General features: G+C 43.4%; 1 protein-coding gene across 11 annotated transcripts in view; it reads right to left on the reverse strand.

Moving 5' to 3' along the window:
• ARID1B (AT-rich interaction domain 1B) overlaps positions 1-17,385 on the reverse strand; it is a 396,431-nt gene that overhangs the window by 48,057 nt on the left and 330,989 nt on the right. For 7 of the 11 annotated variants that reach the window (XM_081035477.1, XM_081035475.1, XM_081035472.1 and 4 more), the window contains 2 exons: positions 8,902-9,229; positions 6,733-6,861 (listed from right to left, as the gene is read on the reverse strand). In XM_081035477.1, the coding sequence (XP_080891603.1) occupies positions 6,733-6,861; positions 8,902-9,229 (457 nt within the window). The remainder of the gene's footprint in view (positions 1-6,732; positions 6,862-8,901; positions 9,230-17,385) is intronic. The other 4 variants (XM_081035469.1, XM_081035468.1, XM_081035476.1 and 1 more) reach the window with 1 other exon arrangement.

Consider the following 17,385-nt stretch of genomic DNA (forward strand, 5'->3'; position numbering starts at 1 on the left):
ATGTCCTCAGTCACCGTGCCCTGAGAAGCAGGAGGGGCAGGACCCAGCAAGTTCTTACCTGGTGAGTATTTCACAATCAAAGGCAACCCAGCAACAGTTAACTTTCAAAGCAAGGAACAAAACCTTTATAGCTGTTTGGTTTGGTGTTTTAATCTATGTAATCGAAGTCGAGTTCAAAATAAGAATGAAGGACAAGATTAACATGAGCTGTAGGGAGCTGCTACCGTGTTTCCCCAAAAATAAGACCTAGCTGGACCATCAGCTCTAATGCGTCTTTTGGAGCAAAGATTAATGTAAGACCTGGTATATTATGTTATATTATATTATGTTATGTTATGTTATATTATATTATATTAGACCCAGTCTTATAGTAAAATAAGACTGGGTCTTATATTAATTTTTGCTCCGAAAGACGCATTAGAGCTGATGGTCCAGCTAGGTCTTATTTTTGGGGAAAACACGGTACCTGCTAAGAGGCCCAATGAGCAGCCAGAGAAGCCAGGCCTCACCTGTGATCTTCACGTGTGCACCCCCAACACTCCCCAAACCCCCAGGCTGGGGGAGATGAAGAAGCAGATCACAGCCTCTGTAGCACTGATAAACTGTTCCTGCCACCTTTGGTCCTGAGCACTGCTGAGGTGACCAGATTTCAGACTGGGAACAACTCAGCACATCCGGTATTGGCCTGAACGCCTTGCAGGTTGGCGGTGAGGCCAATGCTACTTACTACCTGTGAGGTATGTGATTTCCACAGTTCTGCGCTTTAATGACTGGCTGGGCTGTGTAGCTGATGTTTTTCCGGTGATGGGTGGACTATACTTTTGAATCTAGATATGACGGCCCCAGTTTGTCTGGTGTGAGGGTGTGGGTACGTGGGGGCAGAGATGTTAGGAGGGCTGTGAGTGAGACGTGAAGAAAAGTGGACTAGACAAGTCAACAGGGCACTCTGTCCACTGAGGGGAGACTCACCTGGTTAGTAAGAGCCCCGACCCAACCACAGGTATTGTGAAGTATCACGATAGTAAGGGCAGTTCCCGGCTGTGAGGAGCAGACCGGAACAAGGACTGAAGACATTGTGAGTGAAGAAGGCAGGTGCAGGCATGGTTGGGAACCTGGAATATTTCAGTCTAAGGAGGATGCTGACGTCTGAGAAGATGTGAACAGGCAGAAAGTGAGAGGGGCTTCTGGAGGAAAACTGCCATGAGTAAGAGAATGCCAGAGCTGAGCTCCTCCTAATTCTACCCACTGTCCACAGCTCTAGTCCAGCATTTTCCTCATTCAGTGTCCATCTGGAAAGGCATAGACAACGGGGTCTCCGAGTTGGCATAGTGCTGCCCCTTCCCTCTCTGCCTTTCTCTAGCACTCTTCAGAAGCAGGAACCCCAAGTGCCGGTCCTCAGATGTGTCCTGTCCTTCACCAGAACCACCCAGGGCTTTATGAAAACCATGGGCCTATAAGCCTCTCCCTCCCACGGTGGGTGTGAGGCTGTGTGTGTGTTTACAAAATCTCAAGGTAATAGTCGGTCACTTAGGGAACATCACAGACTCTAGCCCACTAAGAGCTGGCTGTACATTTTATACTTTGATCAGTGTTTTACTATTGTTTTCTTATTTGAAGACTGAAAAAATGTACTTTATGGCGGCCCTAATAATTCTATAATTCTGAAAGACTTGATCAAAATCATAATCTTAAAATACCAACATAACATTCATTTAAATTCTAAATTTAGAGGAGAAAAAGGCCTAAAAATTAAAGCACAGGATTTAGATGATAATGCAGAGGCTTACATTTAACTGTAGAAATAAGAACACTATTTAAGCCTTTGAAATCTTTCTCTCCATCTTTCAGTAACATGACTTTTCAAATCATAGCTATTATTTTAAAACCTAATTGTCCAAAATCCAAAGGGCTGAATTCTTTCTTAATACAAAACTCTCACATCCCTTCCGGCCCACGGACCCCACTCTAACTCGACACAGAAGTTCTCGTCTCTTCTCTCCGACATTTGAATGCATGATCTCCATCAATGTATTTCCACACCAGTGGCTCCTGGCCCATCAGCAGAACTGCGTGACACTGGCTTCAGAGGAAAATAATAGAGAAAAAGTGCCTTGTTGGCAAACAGCAACAGGGAGATGAATTATAAATACATCAGTAAAGAACAGTTGCTGGAGGTGTGTGTGGGGTGCACACGAGGCTATGTACCCAAAGGAAGACAGACCCACTGGGGTTTGTAAGTGGAGCTGGTTTGTTTCAAGCAGAGGAAGACCACCCTTCAAACTCTTACAAAACATCCAGCCACGTCAACATCAATATAGCCGGGTTGCTACTGAACCAGCTACCTAATGGCTAAGACTCCATGGAATGTAATTTGCCCTGTTAGAGTGGCTAAGATTCAAAAATAATGTGAATTAACATCCTCAATCTCCTGTTTTACTAAACACAAAAACATTTTAAAACTAACTTCAGTTATCCTAGTTTTTGGTATGACAGAAAGAATTAAAATCCAAGTGTCCAGATTTGGGGTTGTGATATTCTGCATAAAAATTCCCTTCGAGGCAAGCATATGAAGACTTTTCAAACAGACTCATTTTTGCTCAAAACTAAGAAGTCAAAGAGTTTTTCTTCTTGTGACGTTCATTTAGTCAGGGTGAAGTCTTTTGGGGACAGCAAGACGACGACAGATAGCGCTTGTATCAGCACTGGCAGGTGTCTGCATTTATCCGGGTACAAATGCCGACGTTTTTTTCTCTCTGCACGGCTCAGAAGCCTTAGTGTAATAGCTACACCCCAGTCACAAGAACGAATGCAAAATGCTAAAGTGGGCAACCGAAGGATGACAAGGACAGAAATTCAAACCCATCTGTGTGCCATCAATTAAACTGTTGCTTCATCTCAGAAGGTGAGATACGGTTCCAGAAACAAACCACCTCTGCCGTGTGCCAAGTCTAACTGGGAATGTGTGAAATTTCCTTTTAGGTGAAACAAAGGCTGAGCTTACGGGAAAAAAACCAGAGCGCAACCTAAGGAGTAGGATCTCCACTGAGACGCTGGTTAATACTTGGTTTCTAATAGTAGAATTGCCTTTAGACATGAGAGAAAACTAAAATTAAGAGATTTTTTTTTAAAGGGAAATCACAGCGATAGCACTGAGTAGCAGGAAGGGCAGTGGGACCCAGAGGCAAGGCCGGCTCTGCTCTGTGACAAGTGATCCTGAGTGGGCAATGTCACAGGTCGCAGCTTCCTCCACCATCACCTCCAGGGGTAGGCACTGGATGACATCCAAAGCCGCCCCCCAGCTCTGGGAAATGACACCAGAGTAGGTGACTTCATTCCTGTTACATAGACAGAAGTTGCTATTCCCTCTCAGGCATGAAGGAAAGAAGGCATGCTGAAATAAATTCTATTAATCTACAATTGAAACTACATCCTCTTGGAACCTATTCTTATGACAATATTATTATCTTAAAGATCTGTGCCAGAACATTGGCATAAGCCAGCTCCAGGCCTCCAAGACTTGACTGAAGCAGATACAGAGTCGGTGCTGGGGGTGGCAGATCAAGGTACCAAAACCCACTCTGGCCTGACAACCTAGGGCTGGCCAGGCCTCCTGTAAGTTCACTGAAGTCACACATCAGACTTGGAACTCATCTCCAGGGAAACTGTCTGGAAAACTGAAATATCCAAATCCACACATCATGTATATTTAGCAAAGGTGTCAATTATTGAACACTTCCAGCTGCCACCCTGCAGCACACTACATGACAGAGAGAAATTTATTTCATGTGTGTATGTACATGTGTGTGTTTTAAGCATAAAGGTCACTGATAATGGATTTGGTCATGCAAAGCTATCATCACACTCTGTATTTGTAGGCTGGGATTCATGCTGATACTTTTTTAGGAAGCAGCAGCTAAAGTCTTTCCTGAACTTCTGGCTGACTTTGGATCTCTATGCTCAGACGACGTGTCAGAACCCTTCCGACATGACGCTGCATACTGGGCTGAAGACGAAAGTCATTAGCCATCCCTGAACTAGGCTTTTAGTAAGATCACCCAGTGTTTCTAACGCACTATTTCTCATCACTTCAAAGGAATATTACAGTCACTAGAAATGCTTTACACACGGCAATGCATTTTCTGAGTAAAAAATCTATCACTGTGTCTGGGGCGGGGTCCTGGACAAATATAAATTGTTAATTTCAAATAATTGGATATTATTACTCAGCTAATCTACCCGAACCATAAGACTTACTACATTCTATTGCAAATCCTCGTATAATCAAAATAAGGGATTCCTTTGTTGAAAAGGTGAAAAATACAAAACAATTCATCTCTATGTTCCTTATTCAGTGCAGCGGGTGGGTTTTATTGTTGGAGTGCCACTCTAAAAAAAGGACTTAGTAAAACTGCTTCAAACCAGTTACACCTGTGTGCTTTTTCTGTGTATTATGTTCAACTGGCTGAGAAAGCCAGAACATACTGGCCACAATCCTGCATTTTACAGCGAACTTTCTGTTTCTAATTGCACACACACTCTTTCTCAATCACTATTTTCGTCATTGATTTGTGTTTTTCAGATTCGTTCACAGGCTCTAGCCCCTTTGGGATTCTGACCTGAGAAAGAAGTCATTATAACAAATTGTGAACAGTTTTTCTGAAAGACTTGAACCACTTCTTTCTTTCCAAAAGAGAAAGTGACACTAGCGAACTGGCTTTGCAAATTGCCAACTTAACTTAAACCTGACAGAGCTATCAATGGGCAAAGAAAACAAAAACAAAAACAAAACACAGGAGTTTGTTGCAATGAGCTGTTACGTCAAGCAAAAGCATGTTGAAAACCAAACTTAACCCACAGCATTAAAACATATACTATACATGTTTCCTCACATTCAAGTTTCTGCTTAAAAAAAAAAAAAAGGGCACAACAGGTTATGTATGTTGCAAAGTGCAAAGGAAGGAAGATTCCAAACAGAAATAAAACTTTCTTTTCTTTCTTTTTTAGAAAGAGCACTGTAGACATAAAAGACAAAATTCAGAGCTCACAGGGGAAGGGCTGCAAAGATGAGCCTTTGCCAAGTGTGCTGTATAAGATTTACATAGAAATGCCAACATCTTTCTTTTTCTTATTTTTAATTAAGGAGGAGGTGTTGTCTTCTAAGGAAGCTATCTGGATGCTGCTGGCTGAAACGCAGATTTGATCTTCTCGTGCTGGTTAGCTAACATTGATTTTCTGCCCCAGTGGAAGAGATTTTACTCTGATGCATGCCATTTAAATTCATTTTACACAGCTGCTTAATGTGGCTTGGCAAGGCCCAGCCAAACCAGCTTTGTGGGTCTAAATAGGACTCCTGAGTTGGTAAAGGACAGATCCTATGGATTAGCAGCTGATAAATGCTTTTCTCCCCACCACTGCTATCTTCCTACTGACTCATGAAGTGACCTTGAAGGCAGCACAAGAAAGGGAAAAAGAGGAAAAGCCCATTTTCTCCAAATAAGGATGTTCACCTAATTCTCTATTTGTTATTTCATTTTTAGGGTTATGTTTATAGAATTCTGTATTTGTTGGTCCACATTTAGAACCATGTTTACAGGATTTTAGAACTCTCAATTGCAAAATTATCATTTACTCTGCTGTCTACATAAATGTACAGAGTGTAAAACTATTAAAAAGCTCTCCGTGTCATGCATTCATAACAAGTAGGGAAAGCACAGTTCTATAAGCTTAGCCTTTAAACAAACCTAGTTGACTGCTCCCTTTTTTATTTTAACCAAGAATGTGGTATGTTTCTACTGAGACTACCTACGGAACATGATTCAATCTACATAGGATAATTGTTTACTATGTAGTAACTATGATTGTTACTGTGTGCAAAACGGTATCAATCATCATACTTTTGCTTAGTAAATCACTCGGTAATCACATACTTTAAGCACATTCACTAACGTCCAAGGTGACAGCCTGATATTCCATAGGCTTTTAAGAAGGACGAGACACACTTTTTGTTGCTGTATGTAATTCCTGTGTTGTCATTGATAGGAATATGGCAGGCAACACTGTGTTTGGAAAGAAAATTCTGTGTTGGATTATTTGGTTGTATTTTCCTGGTGACTTCAATGTGCTAAACCTCATTGGATGGAGGAAATAATGGCAATCTGTGGCACAGACGTTTGTTCAGTGACGCCGTAATGGAACCCCCGACACGTCCTGTTAATAACCCAAGTCACGTGGCCTGCAGTGAGCCCCTGCACTCTGACTGCAGGGGTGCTTAGGAGCAGGTCATTGGAGTGGCAGGAGTGACAGTAAGTCATAACGGTGCTACACAATACAAGTTCCTGGACAACAAACACGACGACAACAACGGGGGAAAGGACACCAGGGTAGGGGACTTGATGACTGTCACGCAGATTAAAGCTTTTATTCCCTCTCAGGCACAAAGGAAAGAAGGCATGCCGAAAGCCATGCAGAGACGATAGGTGTGGGGGTCAGCATGCAGGCTGCTACCGAACTACCACAGTACAGTACCATTAATAAGACTGAAAAGCAAAACAACAAACAGAAAACCCGAAACAAACAAAAATAAACAACAAGATAACCCCCTTGGAGATGGATTTCCTTTTAGGTCTTTCACTGTCTTGTTCTGGGTGTTACTTTTGCAGCCAGGTGGCACGTTTATTAACAGTTTAAAAAACGCCCAGGCCCCGCAGCGAGTCAGGGTACGTGGCTACCTACCCGTACTGGTCAGGCTGGTGCATCATGGGAGCCTGAGAGTTGCCATAGTTGGGGTGCTGGGAAGAAAACATGGGGCGTCCGCCAGCCCCAGACTGGCTGGGATAAGCAGGCGACCTAATGTGTGGTGGCCTAAAGCAGAACAGAAGAACAACTTCTTTGGATTTGTTCTGTAGAGAAGTCTGAATCCCCCTGTCCATTCTGCCATTTCCACACGTAGGCGTGCAGGGCTACAGAACGTGTCATAATACTCCGTATCACGCAGCTGCCTGGGAGTGGGACTGGCTAACATTCCTTAAACAAAAAATAATGCTGTGGAACAGGGCAAAGGAGAGAGCAGAGTAAGATTCTCAGATTGAATCTCAGTTCACGGTTCTGAAGAACAGCTTTGACTCTGGTAAAAGCCAAAAAATATACAGTCTCCATTTAAATTCCTGGAGAGCTCAAAAGGGCAGTATGTGAAAGTATGGCTTCGGAATGGTCTCCTGGTTACAAAGAGACAATGAAAATGCATGGAGGTGTATTTATATGTTAATTTATATAAAATGATATATAAACTGATTCAGAAAGGGGGCATAGCAAGACTTTTTAATCAAAACCTCTATGGTTATCTTCTTCTCAGATCACTATCCAAAGCTTCATGTCAAATTCAATCAAGTACTTTCTACTTAAAAAGAAAATAATTTGTGCTCTATGAGTTGCAACAATAGGCAATTCATTTAAACCTAAATTAGAACTTCAATTGGACTAGCCAAACCAGTCTTCACAGACAGGTTTATTAAAACATTCCCTAAAGTCCACCGACGTTCAGGTTAGAGGTATAGGGCTGGGGTTCAGAAGATTCTAAGTGTATTGTAGAAGAGAGGGAGGGGTAGGGAGAGAGAGGGAGAGAGTGAGAGGAAGGGAAAGAGGTGGGGGGGAGACGGAGGAAGAGAGGGAATGAAGGAGGGGGAGAAGGGGAAGGAAAAGGAGAGGGGGGAGGGGGGGAGAGAAAGAAAGAGAGAGAGAGAGAGAGAGAGAGAGAGAGAGAGAGAGAGAGGACAGGGGGAGAGAGGGGAGGGAGGAAAGGAGAGAGAGAGGTAGGTAGGGAGGGAGAGAGGGAGAGGGAGGGGGGAGATAGAGAGAGATAAGACAGGGAGATAGAAAGAATGACTGATTTTCATTTTGATTACTCAAGGGAAATGTTTTATTATTTGGAGAAGACTGAAGGGGTCCCTAAAATTCCCAAAATAGCAGCTTCAGAGGAAAAGTAACAAAGGGACACATTTAAACACACACACACACACACACACACACACACACACACACACACACACACAGAGCTTTTATTTCCCTTTGAAAAAATCAGAATCTTCTCTCTTCAAGATACCATATCGCCATACATATCTTTCAGTGTGCTTTGTTTTAAAACGTATTTTAACGTATGTTAAACATAAAACATACTAACATGTGCTTCTTTCAAAACACATTCACTTCGGTCTCATAGATTTTTAATTCAGTATGTTATTTTTATGCAGGTCAAGTGTTTACTTTAAGAATTAGTTTTTTAAAAATCAGGATTAAAAATCAGGATTAAAAACAAGTAATTGAGGATAAAGCCTTCCTCTAGCAACTTAAACTTTCTGAAATATTATCTTTGCTCTATTAACCACATTTTGTTTTGGACAGAGAGAGGTATGCCCAGAAAAGTAAAACATAAGAATATGAAGTATATAAATCTCACACAGATACATTTAGACAAACACACACAATACACATATGTGCATATACAAAGTTTCTGGTTTATAAAGATTTTTATGGTGGGGTAGTAAAAGGGGAAGTTCTTTTCTAGTGTTTTAGGGTTTAACTAGTGTTTAGGCTATAGAATTTCCTGCCCAAACCTTGCTGTTTCAAATGGAACCACACGGAGCCTCCCTGTGCCAAGGGCCTGGGTTGCTGGTGACAATGACAACTCACAGCCACTACAAATAACGGTCCACAACTGACTGGCACATCACTCAGATTCCTTCCTCGATGTCTCAGAGAACAAGGTCTGTGATTTACTTTCCTGAGCTTTATGGCCAAGCAAAATGCCCCTCAACTGCTGTGCACCCACGTGACTCAGGGGCGACGCAGCCCTGAGCAGCACGTGCTCACATGTCCACACACAGACCGCCCGCCCCGACGGCATACCTGCTTTGTGCTGAGTTTGCAGCGGCCTGCATCACTGCGGCGGCTGCCTCCTGTGCCTTACGGTTCACGGTTGGCATTGGTGGCCCCATTCCTGGCCCGCCCTGCTGAGACATGCCAGGAGAACTGGGGGTCATGCTGCTCATATTTCCAGGAAACGGTCTGTTCTGCATCCCAGCCGATGGCATTCGTCCCAGGGGCACAGCACCACATGGCTGGCTTGGCCCTTGTCCATGCATCTGGTTGTTGGCATTGATGCCCATGCCAGGCCCCGGGCCGCTGTAGCTTGCACTGGGCACCCCAGTATACGTTGGGGGCCTGGAGTAGTTACCTAAATAAAAAGCAAACACAAATTAAAGGCTTTTAATTAACTAAAAGCTACTTAATATCTGGACTTGTGAAACCATTCACTGGAAATATGTTTCGTCCACCAATGTGATCAACACACAGTATTAGTCATTATCGCTCTTAACCCTTCCCCTGGTGCTGCTGGTGGGGCTGGCAGTCTCCAGTATGCTCTCTCTGTGCGCTGCGAAGGCAAGAGCTGCACAGGGCACTACAACTCGGAGGGGAAATCCCGGCTGGGGATGGACACGACTGCAGAACAGGCCAGGGTGCTAGCTGGCACTGAATGCTGCTGCAATACACCCAACACCTCACCCTTACACTTAACCAAAGTAATTGTTTCAGTCCCCGGTACTTAGCAAGCACCGCTTGAGGTTGTACCCTTACATCACTACCACACTCAACAGTTATGATGATGGCCTCAGATAGGTAGTGTGTGAGACCCCATGCACGTATGGTCGGACTCAGCCTTCCCAGTCCCATAGGAGGCGTCACGCCAGAACTCCACATTAGTCCAGCACAGTCAGTTTTACCCGGGTGTTGGGAACACTTTTTTTCTGCTTGAGCACCAGATCAAGTGGCCGGTTTGTGCTTGGTGCCATGTCTTATGAAATACAGTTCAAGCATTAGCATGACACTGAGCACAGTGAGATGGTGGCACTTGTGAAGCAGGCATAGCCTGAGACTGAGATGGGAAACCACATCACACCTCCCGTCCTGCTCACACTGGGACACACACGTATGGAGTAGAATGGCAGCTATGATGGCCCACACTGTTCAATAGCTTTTCTTCCTCATTCCACACCTTTTATTTTGATTGAGTGTACATAAATTAAAGGCACACATAATGCCATTCGAGTACTAATCGCTGCTCCCCACTGTGAGCGAGACACTGGGCTAAGTGCTTTGCATCAGCAATTTCCTTCCTTTCTCCAATAACCATATGAGATATAGATATGACCATGATTCCATTTACAAATGAAGACAACCAACAGCTAGTAGGTTAGGATTCAAGCTCAGCCAAACTGACTCCGGAACTCATGTAATTAACCAATAAAATATGCTGCCTTCTGTTGAAATAAATGTAGAAAGTCAAGTGTTTGTAGACTGTGGGTGTTTCTTAATCCGTCCTCACTACTTTCTGGAAGAATCTCCTCATCCATGTAACATAACAGTTCTAGGCACAGGGCATATAGAGTTAAACACCATCCGATTCCTGCGCTCAAGCTCACCATCTGTGTGTATGTGTGCGTGTGTGTGCGTGTGGTGTGGAGTAGCAGGGGTAAGACAAGAACAAATACAAAAGCAAAACAAAAGACGATGCACTGCAAAAAGCAAGAAAACTAAGAGCAAGTGTGCTCTGGGTGTGGGAAGCAGGGGGTCTCCAGTGTCAGGGCGTTAGCAAAGTTTCCTTGAATAAAGCCGCCCCCTTGGGCTGCAACCTCAGGAGTCCGTGTGCGGCAAGCTCTGGGACCTGGGGGGCTGGAGCTGAGTGAAGCCTCCACATTTACGGACTGTATGACCTCAGGTAAGTTGTTTTAATCTTTGTTTCATTCTCTTCTTTGTAAAACAAAGATAATCCTCTCTAATATTGTCTACGTGTAGAGTTGTTGGGGTTAAATGATATACGCGTAACATATGCAAAGTATCTCAAACGGTGTCAAAACGGTAGGGGTCTCATTGTGGATGGGAAGGCAGAGGTCTGGAGAGAGCATGTATGGGAGAGGCCATGGTCAAGGGCAGAGGGCCAGAGGGCACAGCGATTCAAGATGAAGTCCCTGGTGAGCTTTGTGTGGCTGTGTGGTGGGCACAGAGGGCAGGGGCCGATTCAGCAGGGACTTTCTATCAGGCGTCCAAGCTTGGGGTTCCCTCTGCAGATGAGGAGCTTCTCCAGGTTCTCCAGCAGACATTGGATTTGAGTAGTAAGAACAATAAAAGCAGATACTTGCTATGCGCAATGTGCTTAGCTCAGTCCCAGGTTCTTTGTAGTAACTCATTTAACCCTGACATCAAGCCTAAGAGGTCCCTATCCATGAGCATCCTCATTTTAGAGATAAGGAACCTCACGCACAGGATACTGAATAGCTTGTCCCAAGGTCACAGGGCTAATAAGTGGAGGAGCCAGGGTTAGCACCCGGCAGTCTGTACAGTTCAGAGTCCAAGGACACAACTACTGTGCAGCTTTCTCAAGTGCTTAAGGGAGAACCGCACACTCACAAAACAATATCATCAGAATCAGAAAGCCAGGCTTTCTTCAGTCCACACACATAAAGCAGCATCACCTGCAAATCTGAAAGCATTCCACAGACTTTTCAACACTGACTGGCAGCTTACTTTGTTAGGTGCATTACGGGTACTTTCTTACTTGGTTGTCACTGTCCACATAGGTCATGGGCTAGTACACTATAAAGGGCCGGACTATCTCTGTCACAGCTAAATGGCCACTGCGCCCGAATGTGGCCAGAGACACTACAGACACAATGGGACTGCCCATGTTCCAATAAAGCTTTATTTACAAACACAGGTGGTGGGCCAATGTGCATAATCTGCTGACCCCTGCGACAGACCAATCTTGGGACAAGCTCATAAAGTGCTCCAACAGCACAGAAAGTGACTAGCTAAAGCCAGCAGCTTCTTTGACCCTGAATATCCTCCGGAAGGCGAAAGAAAGGGAGAAGAGGAACGAATACAAATGAGGCACTGGCAGGAACTGGAAAGTGGAGGGAAAACAAAAGGGAACAGAAGGAAAGAACCAGAGAAATATGACATAAACTCTCAGGTGCCACTGAGGTGCATGTGAGTCCCTTTTGCAGCCAGCTCCTCAAACTTAAACTGCTTTTCCACAGAGATACTCTACTTTGCAGAAATAATCAACCTTACAGTGTTTCAAGTAAAAGGTAAAAAACGCTCACTGTTTACCAATTTTAACATTCTTTGTAAAAATTAAGTTGCTTCTGAATCTCCCTTCCCACGGGACCACACGTAAGGTCCCCGGCTGTCTTCCCATTGCACCATCTTGGTGGAAAGGGCACCTTATGCTTCTCTGGGTTAGGAGGGACACAGAGCGGCGGGCAGGTTGCTCGGCCCTGCCTCTGCCCCCGCGTCCTCAATGCACCAGATGTTAGAACATGTGTCTCTCTGTGTGAGCCGAATGGACTCCTCCCCCACCTGACCCCATATGCCCTCAAACCCAGATTATCTGATGACATCAGTGAAATCTAGTGCTTCTTTTTGGCTCTTGCTTTTATTAAAAATAAATAAACTCACAGTTTGAATGCAAATGAAAAGAATCCACATATTCATACTATTACTCTGCAGCTAGTTTCCACCCTCCCCCAACACTCATTTGGTGACTCATTTGGTAAGAAACTATATGCAGTGAAAACATATGTGCTCGTTGCTTTCGAAGGAAATGAAATGTCACTTTAATCTTGTTTTAGAAAACAAGCACTTAGACATGGTTATTGCAGACTATGCCCACAATGCAGTTCCGCTACAGAAGAAGGTTCCTGATTTTGTTGAACTCTGTTCATAGCTGGAGTAGAACTGCTTACAGTTGGAACTAGGAAATACTGTCACTCTGGGTGCTTGCAATTTAGGTTTAACTGGCAGTCAGGGGTTGTATTTTAACGAATACAAAGGAAAGAAACGACCGAGGTGTTCAGTTACCCTGTATCCATCCTTCTCATTCGCATTATGTACTAAAGAGAGAAGGGCTATGTTTCAATAGCTTTGCTCAATTCAGCAGCTGATCTTCATCTCCAACACTATGTAATGGGGTGGAGCATGCATTAGAGCACAGCCCCCCACCCCCAACCCACCCCATAGACACGCATGCACGCACACACACATGCCACCAGGCAGAAAGGCCCACTGAGTGCGGGGCTTCCAATCTACTTTTCCTCCATCAGTTGGGCTGACCCAGGAATTGGCACTCAAAAGCACAAGTCAAGGGAATATGTTCTAATTACAGAGGCCTCTATTTGGTAGAAGAAATTCAAAGTCCCCTTTCTTCTCCTGGAAACTTTAAAGACGTTCCTCATTAAACTCAAATGCCCAGATAAAATGATTTCTAAAGGCTTTAAATGGCTTAAGAGGCAGCAAAGAATAAAGCCCGGGCTCTCGAATGTGGGTGTGAATACTGGTTCTGACACTTGCAGGCAGCAAGGCCCTTTCTGAGCATCAGTTTTGCCACCTGTAAAGTAACCATAGTGGGAAATAGGCAGAAAGTGACCAGGACAGTGGCCAGCACAGTTACCCGATACATGATATCTCCTGTCACGATCAACAATCACAATGTTATCAATAACCATTGATATAATCTTTCCCCCAGAATCTTTTAAAAATGTGTGGAAGGAGTGAAAAATGACTCATGCTCCCCACCCCCAATTCTCTGCCTACTCGATAACATATCTTTCTCCCCCAAATAAACAAAAACCAAATATGTAAGCCAAGCCAAACACGAGAAGAAAAGCCAGGGATGAGAAGTGCAATCTTATTTCCATGTTTCTCTAATAGATTAGTAATTTGTTGGCACTAGCTTGGACGCAAAGCAGATGGATCCAGCATTAAGCACAAAGGCAGCAGATGCTGGGCCAGCCTACCTCAGCTGGACGGGCCTTGCAGCCAAGTCCAAGAGCCCACAGTTTTCAAGTGGGTTCATCTTGGCACACCAGCTTTGGAAAATTGGTCACCAAATGAATTCAGATTTCAACCCACCAGGAGTTACATTCAAGCACCGGAGAGAGAAAGCAGGAGCTAGACTCTGTTCACGTCACCGTCATTATTTTAAAAGGATGGCAAGTAATTCTATCCCCGATTCTACAATATTTAAATTTGCTAGTTACAACCAATATTCCAAGCTTACTGCTTTTATTGAACTATTAAATGTTTCCACTCACATAGGAAATTTTGCTTCTCAGTCTCAATCATTCAACAATTACTTATGAACAGGAAACATTCTGTATTATTCCTCCATGCTGTGGAGGGTAAAAATGGTGTACAAATCATGGAATAGATACTTTAATCTGGGTGGGAAAAAATAAATGGATAATTAGCTATATATCATGATAAACATATTTGTAAATTAGCTAAACAGGCATTTATCTTGTTTAGCCAAAGACGTTCACCTCTTTTTATAGCCACCTACTACATAATATTATTTTAAGTCAGGTTTATTGAGTTAGAATTCATACACAAAAACAACCACATCCAGTCCTATAATCACCAGCACAGTCAAGACATGGGGCATTTCTATTATGACAAGAAGCTCCCATTCTGTGGTCAATGTCACCCCCCCGCCCCCCCGCGGTAGCCACCGATCTGATTTCTGCTCCTACAGTCCCGCCTTCTCCACAACGTCATATAAATAGAGTCACACGGTTATAGTCTTTTGTGTCTGGCTCCTTTCACTTAGCATCATGCTTTTGAAATTCATCCATATTGTTGCACATCAGTAGTTTGTTCCCTTTGTTGCTGAATAGTATCCCATTCTGTGGACAGTTGGGTTGTTTCCAGTTTTTGGCAATTATGAATAAAGCCGCTAACATTTGCACACAAGTCTTTGTGTGGACATATGTTTCATTTCTCTTGGAAAAACCCTAGGAATGAGAGTGCTGGATTGTACAGTAAGTGCATATTTAACTTTAGAAGAAACTCCACCAAAAAACGCATGAGTTCTAATTGCTCTGCACCCTTGACATTGCCAATTAAAAACATCTTAGCCATTTCAATAGGTATGTAGTGGGTATCACGGTGGCTTTAATTCTCATTTTCCTAATGACCAATGATTTTGAGCATTTCTCACATGCTTCTCTGCAGGTTACCAATTTAAGCAAGATCTTTAAAACAGAAGTTGTATTTCAAAAATCTTCCAACTCTACCTTCCTACCCAGAGTGATCACACAATGCTGCTCCATTGTGTGAGGTAAGCTGACTTACCTCAAGTAAAGGCATTAAATCCTACTACTTGTGGAAATAGAGATCATTTGTTCTTGAGCTGATATATAAGACACCATTATTTTTCATAGGTCAACAAGCATTTCAAAAAGTCTTCAAAATGTAAAAGTAATAGTATTACACAAAGCTTGTAAAAGAGGGGGAAAAATCCCTATTACCTTACAGTATGACTTTAGCATTTCACTTTTGGTAGTTTTTTCCTACATATGTTACAAAAGTTAACTCCTTTACAAAGTTAATTATATAGTAATGCAAGCTGAATGAAGAAAACATAAAGAGACAAGAATGATCCTTCGTTTCACTTCCCAAAGATAATTCTTAGCACAGTCGCCATCCAGCATCAAGGCAGGGTCAGGAAAGTGCACCAGTGTCTTTGGAATACTTTGTCTTCATCATTTCAGGAATCGTTCTTAAGGCCTTCTTACATGCCAGCTATGTGCTAATGACTGGGGACCCTGCTTACTTACATTCTGGTGACATCAGACAAGCAAATAAATAAATCTAGACAATGTCATGTGGTGCTAAGTACAATGAAGAAAAACACAGCAGGGAGAACTTATACAGAATGGTGAGCGAAGGTCCCTGAGGTGACTGAGGAGAGCCACTCTGGGGAAGCGAGCTGTGTGCGTGTCAGCTGCCACTCTGGCAGCAGAGGCGGATCCTCGGAGAAACAATCATCACCAAAACTGACATCATACACTGGCCGAGGGGACATATGTGCCCAGTCAGATGCCAGGATCTGACTTCAGGGCAGTGAGTGAGGAAGAGGGCACAGGCCCCCAAGGAGCAGGGGTATAACTGTCTGCTGCATGTGTGACCTTCGGAAAGCCACTTGTCACTCCAAAGGTCAGTTTCCTCATCTGCAAAAAGGGTAAAATACAGGATTATCTCAAGCGATTGCTGTGGGGAAAAACTGATACTAACAGTCACTGATGTTGGACAGGGCTAATGAATAGATAAGACTGTGTCAAGGAAGAAACACATAGTGTTCCAATATTAATGAGACAACTTTTTAATCTGTGAAATTATCTTTTTACTATAAATTGTGTCATGTGCCAAATTTTACTTTCATGATTCAACTTTATTTCTCAAAATACAAGAAAAGCATCGACATGACAAATGTAAAAAGCTATTAACCCAATAGCCAGATTTAGTATAAAACAGTAGCAGCGTCTCTATGGTAAAAAAGGAAGGCGTCTCAGAGTCACCCTTGTCACACAGTGCGGGAGGACCTGTGTCCTCCCGTCCCCATCAGCGTCGCTGGGGGCTGCCCAGCCCCACAGAGACTGCAGGGCAACGGCGCCCCCTGGAGGGAGGCCTCTGATTTGCTTCCTGGCCACCGCCTAACAGAAGTTGGAGGAACCCTTCTGAAAGGACACTTCGTACATTTTGTAAATTGTGATTCCATAGGTCATTTCTTTTCAAACAAACGTTTGAAAAAATGGCAGAGCTATGAGACCCAGGACAAGGCTCCCTACTAAGATGACACTGAAGCTGCATGTCCACATCCTGTGTGCCTGCACTGCTGGCCAGCGCTGTGAAGACCGAGACCTGTAGTAGAGTGAAGTCCACCGGCTGCTGAAATGCCACGCCGTGCCTAGTCTTCGGTGAGGGGAGCGAATGCTAGCACCCTTGAGTGCTGCTGACTTGAGTCAGCAATATCAACTGACTATTTAAAATAATTAGCTTCATGCTAGTCAAAATTAAAATTGCTTTATGTTTGTACTTTTTCCTTCCTTTTCTAAATTTTAAGTTGATATGTACTTTGAATTTTCTTTATTTCTTTCCTAATTCCCAGGTTTTGATAAACTCATGTTTATCAGTCTGTCAAAAATTCATGCTTAAATCTTATAACTTGAAGGCTAGATTTGAGCGTGAAAAGACTGCTTTAACTACCTTTTGCTATAAAATGATCCACTTCAATTTATTTTTTCTAATATTAGCAAGCTGGAGATTCAGCATATTTCTTTAACAACAAAGTGGTACAGAATGTGGAATTAATAACATTTGCCTAGCACTGTCAACTTAACCATAAAGTAAGGTTAAGGTAATAGGAAACTGTAAACACATCAAGTGTATTGCAACCCATTTTAAGGAAAAGATGAAATGCGTAAGCTGAGGAGGGAGTGAGCTGCAGCAGCCATTGGAAAGCCAAAGGCCAACATCTTGTCAATCAGCGGCAGG

This window comes from Rhinolophus hipposideros (assembly GCF_964194185.1).
Source record: "Rhinolophus hipposideros genome assembly, chromosome: 3".
Taxonomy (NCBI): Eukaryota; Metazoa; Chordata; class Mammalia; order Chiroptera; family Rhinolophidae; genus Rhinolophus; species Rhinolophus hipposideros.